This window comes from Grampus griseus (genome assembly GCF_964374135.1).
Source record: "Grampus griseus genome assembly, chromosome: 9".
Lineage (NCBI taxonomy): Eukaryota > Metazoa > Chordata > Mammalia > Artiodactyla > Delphinidae > Grampus > Grampus griseus.
The window spans coordinates 64,247,693-64,264,400 of NC_139003.1; the positions used below are offsets into that span (position 1 = coordinate 64,247,693).

The window sequence follows — 16,708 nt, forward strand, 5'->3', positions numbered from 1 at the left end:
GTAACAACATTCAATAATTGCCTGTCATGTTTATCTAGTACAATTAAAACCCTTAATGCTACTAGTGAACTGCTAGATAAGCATTCCCCTGTCTTCTCTGCTAAGATCATTTGTGAGGGCAATTAACGCCAAACAATCATGGGGGATAGAAGACAGAAGCATTTGAAGCGTTTTAAGGCTAAATAAAACTGCTGGCATCTTGTAGCAATTTATGGCTCCTGAGGAATGCTGGAATAAAATAAACGACTTCACAATTAGGGTGTTAAAACTTTAGTAGCAGGCTTCCCTGGTGGCGCAGTGGTTGAGAGTCCGCCTGCCGATGCAGGTTATACGGGTTCGTGCCCCTGTCCGGGAGGATCCCACATGCCGCGGAGCGGCTGGGCCCGTGAGCCATGGCCGCTGAGCCTGCGCATCCGGAGCCTGTGCTCCGCAACAGGAAAGGCCACAACAGTGAGAGGACCGCGTACTGCAAAAAAACCCCAAAAAACCTTTAGTAGCTCAATACTGAACCTGACACATGGAAAAATCAAACTCGTGGCTTCTGATTGTATTTTTTGTATCTATATCTATTCTGATGGCTGCTTTCAGGTTGAAATGAATACAGAACACTAGCAGGCTTTATGTGGCAACCAGAGGACTTACTGCCTTTGACATATATCCAGTCAGCTCATCCATTTGAATTATAAATGTGCAGATAAAGTAGCTTTCAGCAACCCTCACGATTACTATATTGTGCTGTAGAAAGGTGCACTGTTGATAGATTAAAGAATTCATTTTGAAAGCACGTGGAAAATATTGGTTGGTTCTGATTTACAGCTGTGTGAATGAGCAACGCTGGCACTCTATCTGAAACATCTAGATTAATCTCAAAAGAGACCTGAAAAATCTCTCCTACTTAAATGTGTGTTATATGCACATGACTGCAATCGTGAATGAGAACACTTAGCTAGAACTTTATCTACTGTGGTCCCTGTGGATTTGAAAATACTGAAAAATATCATTTAAAAATATTTTCAAAATGAACAGAATATTCTTTTGTATATATATTAAGAACTGATAACTTGAAAAGCTGCTGAAACTAAACTACTCTGTATATATCCAAACTCCTATAATTGACTGTTCTACCCAGATTCTTATATTCAATGTATGAAAAGTTATGAATCAACACTGGGCAATCAAAATTTTCATAGTGAAGTGTTCAGGTAAATTTATGTAACCGCAATGAAATGCTATTTCATTTATATTTATTTGTTTTTTATACATATGAAGGCGTATCTCTTCATATCTGCTAAATACTTACAGATTTTCTCAGAAAATTTCAACATTTTTTTTTTAAAATAATTTTATTTTTTACTTTTGGTTGCGTTGGGTCTTTGTTGCTGCACGCAGGCTTTCTCCAGTTGTGGTGAGCGGGGGCTATTCTTCGATGTCGTGCACGGGCTTCTCATTGCGGTGGCTTCTCCCATTGCAGAGCACAGGCTCTAGGCGCACAGGCTTCAATAGTTGTGGCTCGTGGGCTCTAGAGCGCAGGCTCAGTAGTTGTGGCACATGGGCTTAGTTGCTCCGTGGCATGTGGGATCTTCCCGGACCAGGGCTTGAACCCATGTCCCCTGCATTGTCAGGTGGATTCTTAACCACTGCGCCACCAGGGAAGCCCTCAACATTAGTTTTTTTTTTTGTTTTTTTTTGTTTTTTTTTGTGGTACACGGGCCTCTCACTGTTATGGCCCCTCCCATTGCGGAGCATAGGCTCCGGACGCGCAGGCTCAGCAGCCATGGCTCACAGGCCTAGCTGCTCTGCGGCATGTGGGATCTTCCCAGACCGGGACACGAACCCATGTCCCCTGCATCGGCAGGCAGACTCTCAACCACTGCGCCACCAGGGAAGCCCTCAACATTAGTTTTAATTGCTGTGGGATTTTGTAGCTGTTGCTATTCCAATACTGGGAGATTACCCAATGACTAGGCACCTTCAGATTCAGGTAGCATACCTATGTACGAGTTCACCATCAAGGCCATTTCTTATAGCAAACTCTAAAACTCTCTGCTGTATAACAAAGACTTTGGCTGGTCTGTTTCCCTGATTCCTGGGAGGCAGCCTCTAAGCCCTGAAATTTCCTGAGTGAGAAGGAGTATCTTTGTTATTCTTGTTGGGCCTCTTGGACTACATGTGAAATTATGATAAGAAGATGTCTAAGGAAGGGGTATGATTATACCACCAAACCAAAGACCAACCATGTGTTTAAAAGGTTGGGACTTTAAGCCACTTGATATCCTCCCAAACTCTGGGGAGAGGGGATTGAGTTCAACTGTGTGGTCAATGATTCAATGGATGCCTACATAATACGACCCCCCAGAAAGCTCTGGATACAAAAGCTCAGGCTGGTAAAGCACATCCATGGGCCAAGAGGGTGATGCCTCCTAGCTCCATGGGGAGACAACATGGACGCCTTGTGTTTGGGACCTTCCCAGCCCTCGTCTATGTGTCTCTTCTATCAGCTGGTTCTGATTTTTATCCTTTGGCTATAATAAAACTGCAATTGTAATGGTGCTTTCCTGAGTTCTCGGAATCGTCCCAGTGAATTGTTGAACCTGAGGGGGTAGTGGGAATCCCCAAATCTGTAGCCAGCTGGTCAGAAGTGAGGTTGACGTGGGGACCCTGAAAATGCACAGCTAGTGTCTGAAGTGAGAGCAGTCTTGTAGAGGACTGAGCCCCCTAACCTGTGAAGTTTGGCCCAAATCCAGGTGGTTAGTGTCAGAATTGCATTCTACTTTCAGATGTATATTTGATTAAAAAAGGAAGTAAACTTATTTATGAAAGAGCCCGTATCTATAGTTTACTTATTCAACCAAATTAAAACTTTGGGAATAATTACATACATTAAGGCATTTATGGACGTTTCACCCCAAATTTAACATTTATAACTTTAACTAATATTAAAATATTAACTGATATTAAAAATCAGAAAAACGTTCTAAGAACCCACTTTGGAAGTAGGGCTTTGTCAGCAATATAAACATCGTATTTGATGGAGTGTTCAGATTATGGAATAACGGGAAATAAATTAACTTTGAAATTTAGTAGAGTGATTTTTTTTTAACTTGATCCAATGCAGGGCACTGTTCTTTCAGTCAACAAGAATCATATACTGACACTGAAGTATTTCCAAAGGATAATCTTTAAACACTAGTTTGCTGGATTCTAGTAAGTGTTAAACATAATTTTTATAAAAAGCATTCTGTGGTCAAATAAGTTGGAAAATTGTTGCGTTAAGCAGGTCTCTTCACCCCGAGCTTCCCTTCTTTTTTTTTTTTTCTGATATGAACTGTGAATCTCTAGGAGACTGACTCAGACACTGCAGTGTATGCTTATTAACTTTTTCCTATAGCATCTCACTGGACCAGTGAGAAAAAGATCAACAGATCATCCTGATATGTTGTAATTATAATGCATTAAAACTGGATTCATGTTTTGAGCTGTACAGAGTTTTAATGTTTAATCAGGCCTTTTATGTCCATTTCCAGATATGGAAAAAAATGCAAAAGTCAACAAACAAAACCCCCAAACTTACGAAAGTTTCTTTTTAAATTATTTTATACTTTAAAGTTTTAAAGCATTAAAGGTCAAACCTATGGCAAACGGAGAGGAAACTTATGCAGATAAACTTCCTGATATTTTTTTAATGACTATTTTAAAAGACCATTTTGTTTTCTGTAAATTAACTAAGATCTCCTGTAAGGGCTAAATTGGCCTTCAATGCGACTACGAAGAAATGGGATAAACATGAAGAGTAACTACAAGTACAGATCTTCCTTTCAAATTCAACTTTAAAATGTCCACAAATGTGTTGGTGTGCTCTCAGGTTACTTTTTTTTTGTTTCCTAAATTTTATTTAAGAATTCATACAAAATACTCCAGATAACTGAGTTTCAATCCTCATCTTCCTCTTCTTCATCTTGATTAATCTGGAAGTAACGTAATTCGTAACTTTCTTTGCTGTTAGCAACTACGCGTAACCAATCACGGAGATTACTCTTCTTCAAATATTTTTTGGTGAGATATTTCAAATACCTTTTGGAAAAAGGCACCTCGGAAGTTACAGTGATCTTGCTTTTGCTTCTTTCGATTGTTACAATACCTCCTCCGAGATTCCCAGCTTTTCCATTCACTTTGATTCTTTCCTGAAGAAACTGCTCAAAATTGGCCACATCCATGATTCCATCTTCTACAGGATGGGTACAGTCAAGAGTAAACTTCAGGACCTGCTTCTTTTTTTTGCCCCCCTTCACCACAAGCTTTTTCACTGGCGCCATCGCCGCAGCAGAGGCAGAAAAGGGTCAGGTTACTTTTTGAGCCCATTGATATGGCTTATGTCTAATATATAGTGCCTTCTTCATGCATTTACCAAAGAAAATTCCTTATGCATAAGCTTTACTCACTACATGACCATTCTGATGATGCTTTGAAGTAGAAAAAGACCTATGTTTTAAGACCTATGTTTTAGGAATGAGACTAAACTCAACTAATGGGACAGAGAGCTTTACAATTATTTTGGATTGCAGGACATTAATGTAACAGGAATCTATATGAGGGTCAGTATCTTTATGAATTATGAAACCTTGTAACACAAGTAATGAACAACTCTGTGATTATATCAATAACATTATCATAGATATCAGCAAGATTACCACTCCTAGCCATTTCACTGAAATTAGTGTTATCCTTCCTCTAAGGCATTAAGGGGAAAACAGGGTCAGAGACCAATAGAAAGGATGTGGAGTAAAACATAATAGCAGAACTTGTTGATAAAGGTAAAGATAAACAAATTTTTTTGTTGCTGTTGCAAATAATGAATTGTTCTTGGCCGTTAAATTTATTTTAAGCAGTGAAACACTTTCTTCCTAAAAAGCTGGAAAGCCCAGTAGGTGTATGGGATATTCTGGAGGCTATGTTTGACAGCCTGGCCTGAGTGGCTCCATGGAGCCCAGTTTGAAAACCTTGTAAGCAAGTAACAGATGAGTTGAGGTCTCAGTGACATGGAGCACAGAGAATCAAATGATAACACCAGATGTTTTTCCATCACACACGACACGATGGTAGCTGCAGGAAAATTTCCAAGGAAAGTCTCCCTCATCACCTCTATAGTCCCCCTTCAGGGATCCTGTTAGAAAATAATGCTGGTATCCACACCTTATTTAAATTCGACCCTAGACACCTGCTTTCTTTTTGTACCCACATATCCACAATAGCCCCTTCTTTATTTCCCTGGTTCTTTAAACTTGCAACTGCTACTTCAGGAAAAGTCTGTTCCTCACTCCCTGCCTGTCTTTTACATTTGAAAGGAAAAAGATCTCAATTGTGAATGATGACTGCAAAAGCAACACTAGCTTCATCTGTACTATCAAATGAAAGATTTAAATTCTGAAATGAATTAGACATTAAAAAAAAATACCACCAACTGAAAAAGCTTTTCAGAGGAATCAGAACTCCATTTCAGCTTATTTACAAAACTCTATTGCCTTTTCTCCCTGGTTTAATCAAACATGCTCTTCCTCAAATACAAGCATCCACTACGATAGGGCACAATTTCTCACTCAATTTTGTTTCTAATTAACCTCTAATATTAAACTTATATCATCTTCTATAAAATCCCATTACAAAAAGGAATACATTCCAGGTATATTATGGTTGAGTGGTCATGTAAGTTATCCTCAGAATCTACTCTCCTCATATTCATAATTATTTTTATCAGATGTACCCTGAGTTCCACGATGTCTTCAAAGTACATGCTCTTGAACTAAAACCTACTTGTAGACTGAGTACTCTCTGAATTTTAAAAAATTCAGTTGGGCACTTGTACCACAAATACACCCAGGATGTATTCCTTTTCTAAGTTTTGTTGATGGTCTTTTTTTGTTCCTGTAAATTCTAATAGAAAAAAAACCCCACACCTGTGGCATGTATACTAGAATTTATGACTGAATAAGGCAGCATCTGGTATTTACAGTTCCTTACAACATCAAGGGATATCATTTAAACATGATACCTGCTTTAAAATCATCCACATCATAACTTCGGGAGGCTGGTGAAATAGGATGTAGATCGCTTAGGCTATTAGGCAGTAATGTTAAATGCTGCCATATAAGGGTCAGCTATAGTTATAATATGAAAATATTTTATTAAAAAGCTTTTGTTTCACTTGTAAAATTTGTAGAGCTTTCTTTTTATTGTAATACTTAGTGCTGTAGTGCAAACTACCTATGAAACAACCTGTAAGAAAGACTTTGAGTGCCAGCAAGGGTTTTACAAAATATCAAGTTTTAACGGGCATACTTTGAATCCTACAGATGCTTAGAAAACCAACTGATAAAGCCATTCATTAATGTTCAGAAGGTTCTCTGTAATATCATTCATAAACATACTAGGCAAAGAGAGAAAGCTTGGAAGAATTAATATAAATCATTATATTTAAAACTTAATGTCAAAGGGAAATTAATCTTACACTAATAAGGCATTAGACAAACTATGCTGAACAATTCAATAGTGACTACAGTTAAAAGACAAACTGAAATAATTAAAAGGGTGTAATGTGACCTACAATAAGTAGTACAGCTGCTTAAATGCCAGCATGATGGTCAAATGGCAGTACAAAGTACTGAGAATTTTAGAGTCGTTGGATCATGAATACTGAGTGCACAAAGTCAAATGCACACAACACTTCAATATAATATTGTATTCTGCTTATGAATAGAGCAGTAAATAAACCCAGAGCTCTCTCTTATTTCTCTATCTGAACCAAAAAACTTTCCTCAGGGCAATCATTAACTTGCCAATATCCTTTCCACAGAAGATCCTATAGACTCATTCTGTTTTCAAAATCATACCTACACAGGCATTCATTTTATAAAGACACATCTTTGCAAATTTCAAAAGTTCCCTAATGTTCTCTTGCCCACAACGGGTAAGCAAGTGAACTATCTCCTGTGAGATATTTTGCCTAAGACAGCATCACATTGTGATCCTCTAGGAAATGATATTCACAGGTCTTTCACACCAAGGTTAATAAAGCTTACGATCCCTACCAAACCCTGTGAGTGTCTGCATGACCCAGAGAAGTAGTCTTAAACTTTAAATGTGTTATAGAACCCCCTGGGGATCTTGTCAGAATGCAGATTCCCATTCAGAAGGTCTGCAGTGTAGGTTGAATTTTGCATTTCCAGTGGTTTTTCTGTGATGCCTATGCTGCTCCTCTGTAGGTGGCTTTCTGAGTAAGAAGGGTTTAAATCCTAGTTGGCAAATGACAGCACAGGCTGACAGCCTGTTTTTGTAAATAAAGTTTTACTGGAACATAATTGTGTAATTCACTCATATATTGTCTATGGCTGCTTTCATTCTATAACTGCAGAATTGGGTAGTTGTTACAGAGACTTTTTAGCCTGCAGAGCCTGAAATATTTGCTATCTGGCCCTTTAGGAAAACATTTGGTAACAAGTCATCTAACCAAATAGCTGATTCTTGAGTTTCCTCATGGATTCTCCAAATTGGTATTTGATAGGTATCAAAGCAACATATTACTTTTAGGCGATAGGAGACCTATGTATATTAAACAGCAGGGGCTCAGGAAGAACAGTCATATCAGATAGGCCTTTCTGCTTACTTGATATTGACAGATGATAAAATATCACAAATAAAATTAAGTTCAATTTTAGAATATCTATTGATAGTACATGATGGCTTAAACTCCCTATAAGGAACAGCAAAGACAAATTTGCTGAGAGTAAAGACTGAAGAGAAGTGTCTGGAAGGAATTATGTAACTCAAAGAGCTCAAGACTTCAGCATCTGACATTTTTACACTTTATCCAATTTGCCTTCAAAGTGTTCCTTTGAGATAAATCTAATAGAAATGTTATTCCTTATTTTCTCAAGGAAAGATGAGTGGACACACAGAGAATTAAATGAACATTCCATACTCCCAATTAAAGTTGTAAACACAGGCTGGGAAAAAGCAAGTTGTCACAATTAATAATATAAACCAAGAGATTAAGCTGTTGTCCAAATCTGGTGTTGTACAAAGCAGGCAATTCTGAACAATAAGCTTTAAACTGGAATAAAGAGACTTACCAATATCGATCTTACTGGACTAATTCAGTGGAATGGGTGTGTGACTATTATTTCTTCTACCTACCAATTAGTAGGAGGAGAGAAGCATAAATATTTGATGAATATCATATAGAAAGTTTGTGGCATGTATATAGTTTATTCCAAAGATCTTAGTTGTTCTCAGTGATCTGTTTGATTATATTCCAGAACTGTGACACAGAGGGAAGGACACCGTCTGGAAAAAAGGAAGTGTCCAAGCCTGATTGTGGATAAAATACAGCTACAAAAATTCTCTCCACCTCTTCACTCATTCACTCATTCTACAAATATTTACCGAGCACCTACTACTGTTCTAGGTGTTTGGGATACATGAGTGAATAAAGTAGTCCAAGATACCCTCATCAATCTACATTTTCGTACAGGATAAAACAAAAACAATAAATACAATAAATGAGTAAATTATATGGTATGTTATAGAGTGATACATGCTTTTGAAAATACAAAAAACAGAGCAGAATAAGGGCTTTTGGGAGATCTGGGTAGGATTGAGGGGCAGCATAATAAAATTCTATCACTTATGTTTAAATGAAAGTCTTATATATGTGCACCTTGCATAAGCTAGGTTACCTCTAACATTCTTTAAAATATCAAGATTAAATGATATAATAAAAAAAGTTCCAGAAATTCTACCTCTTGTTCTGTGAAATTTTAGAAGTGATTAACTTGAGAAGTACCTAGTACTATGTGCCAAGGCAATCAATTTCTAGTGAACCAATTAATTAAGATCTCAGAGTATTCTAGCAGTAAGTAGAAAATGTGTAATTTGGTTTTTTAATGATTTATAATCTGTTGCTAATAGTGACACCATTCAAGATTTCATACCAAAAGTAAATATACATAATTTGTATTATGATATCAGGATAAATGCCAAAAATGTATTGATATATCAACATTTATGCAGGAACTATATTTAATACCATATATCAGGATGGATGAACACTTATGTGGCTCCCAAGGTATACTTTAAGATCTGATTTTTGTTGTATCGATATATTGCTTTGCAGTACAGAGTCTATTCTTATGAGAAATTCCAGACATAATAGAATTGTGCCTCGAGTTTCAGACGTTAAAAAAAAAAAAGTGACCACATGGGAAATGACCTAAAATAATATACTTAAGCTGATGAAAGTCAAACTGTTTTATCAGTATAATAACTGATAATATGATCCACAGATGGATAACATAGATTAAGTAGAAATGCCATAAGGCCACTATTGAATAGGGTAGGGGATTAGTGTCTTTGTACTGCATGCATGTGGGGATCAATTTTATGTTTAAACTGAAAGCCGTAAGAGACTTTCTTGAAAGCCACTTTAAACCCCATTCCCACCATTCATCTGGAAGCTGCTTTGGCTGAGCAAAGGCAGTGCTCATAGAAACTGCAAGTTAGCGCATGCCTAGGACAGAGCATCAAAGTGACAGCACTCCACTATCACTATCGGCATTGACAGAACAGCAGCAGTAATTCCAAACAAATCAGGCAAGAGACACTCAATTTCCTCAGACCTTGAGTAAAAATGTTAGTAGACACTAAAATATCCCATTAGACATCCATCTTAGATCAGATTTAAGGAGAAAGGAGTGATGTTGGATAGACACAAAGAACTAAACTGGAACAGTTCACTTACACATCTTAGATCCTTTCACAAGCTCCATGAAGTTCAGTGCTGCCAGGGACCCATCTTTTTTTCTACATGTGCTTTTCTTCTAGAATACACTACTGAATTCTTCATGCTTTGAATTGACAGTGCTAAGGCAGAAAGTCTACTGCCTTTGGCCAATTTCAGTTTTTCTGTACTTTTATTTTCTTCAAGGGATCAAACATTTTCGTGAGAGTCACAGGATATTTTTAAAGTTTTTTTTTTTTTTTTTCTAAAAATAAGATTGACTCTTAAGTGTCTTACTGAAGCTCTCATGCATCTAATTAACAGGTCAAGGTAAAAGCGACAATATATGAGTCATTTTGAAAGCTCAAAGGTTATGTTAAAAACAAATGATTATCTTGGTGATTCACTAAGCATAACAATTTAAAATGTGAGCAAACACTTACACGCTACATTTCAGGAGAAACATTTTTAAAGTGATCTTCACTTTTACATTTTAATGACTAACTATGACCTTCTACATTATTATATCAGCTCAGAATGCGAAGTGCATTTACATTTTTCCTGGTATCTGATTAATAGCACCTATGTTATTTGATATAGAGAATAAAAAACTCAATTACTCTTACAGAAGTTTTTCAAGGCTTACTAAACTCTTTTTAGTTATTGTTCTAAATGCATGGAATAATCTTAAACATAGCAACGCATGCATGCTAAATACTTATATCTAGAGCTTCAACATAATGGACTCTTATAATGGGGGCTTATATCACTAGACTTTGATTAAACAGTAATTATGAGCTAAGGTAAAAAATAAAAGTCAGGGTTTCTGAAAACTGTTTTGGGGACAGATTTAAGAGATTCCATAAATGTGTCACCATGATACCCCATAATGGCTTATATATGTGAGATGGTCCTCTTAGTTCATCTTGTTTTCTGAACCATATAGTAAAACTGGAGGAGCACTGTTCCAACAGCAGAAGTTACTTCAGCAAGGTTGGAGGATAACTACCATATCCCTCTCTCCCAGTAATTTAACTTATCTTTGTTAGGTCACCTCCATGAAGAGAGGAGAATCACTGTCCAGTGTTTGCAAATATGTGACATCCATGATTCAGGCTGACCCACTGTAAACTGATATCATTCCATAATAAAAGGACAGATACATTAACATAAAAGAATGAAGAAATATTGCTTAAGGCTGACTATATTATGATGTAGAACAAGAGAGTTCACTGCATACTCTGGTCAAAACCACTCTTTATAAACTTTGGGCAATTCAATTATTGTCACAGTATTTTAGCTTCTTTTTGATTTTTTGTTTGTTTGGAAATCAAAAGTTTCCAAAGTGTATGTCCCTTTTTCTATTTCTGTTTGTTTGGGCCAATCTCAGCTTAATGAGGAATAAATGAGATGTTTGAGTTTTCACCAACTGCAGCTTTCAGTCTTTCTCCTCTGCCACTTGATATCTTAGGCACGTCACAAATCTTGCCAGTTCGGTTATTAAAAGTCTGTCTAGTTTAACACTTTATTCTCAAATTAAATTCAATCTTCTCTTCTCCTCCCTCCTTTTCTGTACACGGACTTGTGGGGATTGCTGAGCCTAATCAGTAGACTCTGGATCTGCCCCAAGGGAGGTTTCTGGCACCATTTTTGCCTACATGAAAGGCTTCCTTATCACCAACTTTGGGACTTAGTTGCCAACTTCTAGACAACAAGACAAGTGCCACCAAATGTCCTGTTACATATAAATGATATAGCAATACATACATAGCGGTGCCCCTAAGGTTCAATTTAGAACACACTCCTGTAAACTTTCATTTCTCTCCATTCTGATACACTTGCATTTCACCTCCGCCCCCAAAGACAGCAAATGTATAACAGTGAAGAAAAGTTGGATTACCATGGCTGTTACATCTGGATGTCTCCACGAGCCTGCCATTTTGATCGTAGCATGCCATTGCTTGGTAACGATATCCTTGGCCACATTCCTTGATGTCTCCTTGTACCTTCATTCCCAGCAACACTTCCACTTTCCCCTCTGGCAAAATGCAGTCTGACCAGTTCCCCACAGGCTGTGCATTATACTTGTCACAGGGACAATACTGCGTCTCAATCAGGGGGTACAAATGAGAATTTTTACATTTTTCCTTCTTTTTACTTTTTCCTGTGGAGAAAATTAAGTTGGAAAATATCATCATTAATATCAAGCATCCCTAAGTTTTCTCCTTTCCTAAACATCCTTTATTTTTAACTGTATTCAACAGTAGCCTATAAATAAATGCTATCTTCCCCCTCTGTAGTGCTTTCTATGTAGGCTTTTGTTAGCTCTGGGTGCTTTGCATAGTGAAATTTCTCTTATTTTCTCACTTAAAAATAGCCCATTTTGAATAAGACACTAACTGTTGTGAATTTTACACTCCTCAAAATGATTAAAATCCTCTCAAATGATCATGTGCTTTCACTGACTGGGGAGTTTGAGGTAACTGCACAATTCTCTCCTTTATAACATAAAAATATGAAATGGAGAGAGAGAGTCACTGCACTGACCTGTACAGTTAAGTAACTCTTTTGTTAAGTCCGAATAGATGGTTTAGTTATACAGGATTACGATTCAGAAAGTGAGGTTTTTGCATTTACTTTTCTGATTGTGATTTTGCATCTTTCAGTATTTCTGAAAAATAATCACTTTGACATACTTGGTGATTAATGTAGGAAATAATAATAATCAAAATTAAGATATTTAATATCACAATAAAAATATTAGAAATGGTTTGTGAATAAATCGAAATAAATTCCCTTTTAAAATAAAAAGACCTTGAGTATAACAGTAATATGTGCCTGAAAAATATCATTATTTTAATTAGATCATAATTTATATTATGTCATATATGTTATATACTTTTAATTATACTGCATGTAACTAATTACATATGTTTTACACATATTTATCTCTAACTTTCATAAGCTGCCTTATATAATTTTCAACAGTTTTCATTATGACAGCTGGATCATTTTACAACTTTAAATTCTGAATACTCTACTAGCACCAATATTTTTAGGTTTCTTTTGCCACTGACAATATTTTTGAGTGCATCAGAGTTTAGTTCAATATGATGGATCCTGTTCCTGCTCGTTATATTACAGCTTTCTGTCATTGTGACTACCTTTTAAAATGTGTTTTCAGGTACAGAATTAATGTCATGTTTCTCGTCTAGGATATCAAGGATAATCTGAGGCTGACAGTGAGAATGGCTTAAGAAAGTGAAGTGGCAACCTTTCCCCATGTTCCTAAAAAACTTTTCTCCAAGTACTTCACTGTCTGTAGGTAATCCACCAAAGGTACATGTTTAAACCAAAAATTAATCTACCGCGTATTGTATAGGGAGACAGAGTTCAGTTTTCAAGGCTGCTTTTTCTTTCTACTAAAGGTACATAATGCATCTGTCACTGCCAACTTACATCAAAATACGGCTCTGAATCCATTGCCGTATTATGTGTTCGTATAACAATAATAATGCATATCTGTGCATTTTCCAAATACATTGTCAGAACTATCTTAGCCTGACTTTTTACTGTGTTTTTCTGCCTTGACAAGTGTTGGCTTTGGCATCCCAATTATTCTTACCAACAATGGTGCGCTTTCTGGTCCTAACTGCACCACAGTCTCCACTGCAAGAAGAAAACTTGGACCAGCTGGTAAACTGACAGTCATCTTGGCAAGGAATCTGGCAGGCTTGGGTGAGGGCTGGCACGGGGCCTGCATAACGGAGACACTCATGGATACCAGCCTGTCCACCATCTTGCTTTCGACAAGTAATGGCTAAAGGAAAAGCAAAAAGCTGTTTATCATGAATCTGAATGTCTGTAATTACTCTGTAATTTAGGAATTAACCTAACGTTTCTTACTCAGTCAAAGGAGTCCTCTTTTAATTCTTTATCTGCAGCAAAAATCTGGTAGGAGTGTTTTTAGTAATCACAGTAGTCATTAAATTGATCCTATAGGATTTTTTAAATAACAGATAACCCTCAGACACACACACACACACACACACACACACACACACACACACACACACACACACACATTTTTCTTAGATGCTATTAAGGATTTCAAGTCACATGTGGAATATACTTAGAAATGAGTTAAGAGACAAATAAATAATACATGGGTTCTGATAATAGCTTATGTTGAACTAAACATATTCATGGTGGTGCTGGGAGACACCCCATACCTTTAATAGTTGTTTTCATACCGTTGTCCACTCTGGGATTTCTATACAGAAGGGTCTTAATGGCAGCAAATTGGTTGGAGGGTTTGGGTGGAGAGAGAACACTTCTGAAACTTGTGAAGCTCCATTTGCATAGAAAGCATGTTTTTGTTTTTTAAATTACGCTCAAAGTTTGTTGTGATGGCTTTGAAGTGGTTAGTAGTTAATGGGAGGAGGCGGTGTCAAAGTTCCCCACTTCCCTGTACAAATTCTTCACACGCACAAAGAACAACCACGAATTTAAAATGAAGACAAAAACTTTTAGCAATCTTAATCTATCACATCATAATTGACATTTCCAACAATTACATATGGCCTCTCCAAAAATAGTCAAGTAATTTTGGTTTATATATATTATTTTCCCCAAGACATTGTTCTACTGAAGTTTTTAAACCAAGTCATAGTTTTATTATGTATTGAACATAAATGTAGAATTGCTTAAAGGTAACAGGTCTTAATGAAAAAGAGCAAGTGATGTTTAAGTTCTGTTTCTCCCTCAGCCATTTCCCACTGTTGGTTTTAGAAATACTTCATTTTTTTATTGAGGAAGCAGATGAAACATTTAGACCTCGGTCCTGAAGTTAAGTCTTCATTGAACTAGCTTAAATGGCCCAGTCAGACTGACTCACATGGGCACTTTCAGGTTTGTGGTCTAGGCTGACACTGCAGCTGGTCTCTGCCCTGCTCAGAATTCTATCATCATGAAACTAAGATGAAGGAGCCTGGCATTTTGATCCTAAATTACAGTTAGTGCACACAGGGCCCCAGGTTGGACAAGACTCTCTGGATCTGTACACTAAAACTTAACACCCAGTAGTATAGGACTGTGTGATGGGGTGTGTACAAAGATTTAACAATTTTAGCAAAGGAAGCCTTTCTCTGTGTAGGTGAACACAACTTGTCGCAACTGCTGTAGGAAAAGTTACATAATTGTGCAAGTGTAGGTGAAAACTCACCTATTTCTTAGCTACAGATATCTCTTCATTTAATACGCACAACATTGGAAGAGCCAATTTGTATGACTAGACAGCGGTCCCTGAATTTTACAGATATGAAAACCTGGTTGAGTGGACTGTGGGAGCCTTTAGGAAGCTTATGTGACAGGAAAAATTATTAAGTGCTCCAAAGAGACTCTCACCACTTGGGAGAGGAGTTGTCTGGTGCACTGTGGTTATCAGACCAGTGTAAGGTAGAGGCTCTCCAATCGAGCTGCAGATGATAATCACCTGGATAGCTTTTGGAAAAATGTCTATGCCCTTGCTAGACTCCAACCTTCTGATTTAACTGGTTGAGGACAGGGTCCCAGGCATTAACATCTTTTTAAAGTTCCCTGATGATTCAAACACGTAGTAGTAGGTAGTGTACTTCCACTGGCAACTGAAACACCTGGAATGCTGTTAAAATTGAAGATTCTTAGATTCATTCCACAGCTCCTGAATGAGATCTCTGTGTGTGAGGTCAAGGAAAATGCATTTATTTTCAAGTTGCTCAGATGATCCTCATGCGCATTCAAGCTTAAGGCTTATGAGCCTGAGTATTCGAGTCACTAGGATATGTTTACCTGAGACTTGTTACTAAAACTGAAGGTCCTTTGGTACCCCAATCTCCCTGGCACTGTGCCAAGCTTTGGGAAACAAAGGCTGAGCGTGTAGGAATGAACTAAGGGGAGCTTAAACTTGGAGTACAAGGAGTGGACCCAAAACAGCATCCATGTAGCTTGGAAGAATGTTATCTGTGGATTGGTATAGGAGGAATCCATAAAATGCAGTATATTAATAAGCTGACATGATTCTGCAATTCTCTCTACACTTGCTTAAACAGTTTATACATAGTAAGCTCTGAGTTTGTGGGCAAAGTTGCCCAAGAATGTTCAAGAGGAAGGATGGATAAAGAGGAAAATATGAGGCTTTTACTGATCAGAATATGTAGGAACCTCAAGAATGATTAATTTGGAAAATAAGAAATTTGACCATCAGAACTCTAAGCTATGAAGAGGGTCACACTGTTTATAACTGAAAGAAAACTACAAAATTAAATTTATGTTCTTTGAAATAAGCCTACTTTTATCTAAGCATTCCAATTTGGTTCTCTGAAACAGAGACTTGGCTATAAATCTTTTAAACTAATGAAATTGCCTTAAGTTCTCCATTAAGGTTTTCTCTCTAAGGTTCTCTTTTATAAATTTCATTTCATAATTGCTCCAACCATCGTCACATTAAGGGACACCAAAAAACCAAAATAAAATAAAGTAAAACCACTATCAATACAATTCCAGAAACTAATATCTTCTGTGCAAATCTATACCATTTACATAAATCTAAAGCCTATATACCTGCAGTATGTAAAAATCTCAAAAAGTATCTCAAGTAGGTGAAAAGAAACGATGTGTAAAATTCCCAAATCTGTACTCAGAAACCCACTCAGCACGTCACTCCCCTTATCTGAGCATTTAGACAGAGTACCTGGAGTGAATTACTCATGCAGTGTGATTCAAACAAGTAGCAACGGTACCATTTGTACAATATATTGAAGTTTATCACACATCTCAACTTGTTTCTATTCTGACTTGGAGGAAATACAACAATTCAAACACAGGAATGTAATCTGAAATGAACTTCCTGCTATTAGGGTGAAGAAAACGTAAATGTTTGGAAAGGAAACCATCTGGTCT

The 16,708-nt window shown here is 37.1% G+C and overlaps 2 protein-coding genes across 2 annotated transcripts in view; both read right to left on the reverse strand.

The window, feature by feature from the left end:
- The window catches only part of THSD7A (thrombospondin type 1 domain containing 7A), a gene marked incomplete at its 5' end in the record, with an annotated part of 452,331 nt that overhangs the window by 39,065 nt on the left and 396,558 nt on the right, over nucleotides 1-16,708 (reverse strand). The window contains 2 exons of the mRNA XM_082661757.1: nucleotides 11,670-11,933; nucleotides 13,395-13,589. Coding sequence (XP_082517883.1) covers nucleotides 11,670-11,933; nucleotides 13,395-13,589 — 459 coding nt within the window. The remainder of the gene's footprint in view (nucleotides 1-11,669; nucleotides 11,934-13,394; nucleotides 13,590-16,708) is intronic.
- On the reverse strand, nucleotides 3,930-4,313 carry LOC309827088 (large ribosomal subunit protein eL22-like; the record flags this gene model as incomplete). The annotated part of the gene is made up of 1 exon (XM_082661593.1): nucleotides 3,930-4,313. One exon carries the CDS (start codon nucleotides 4,311-4,313, stop codon nucleotides 3,930-3,932), a length of 384 nt encoding a protein of 127 aa, XP_082517719.1.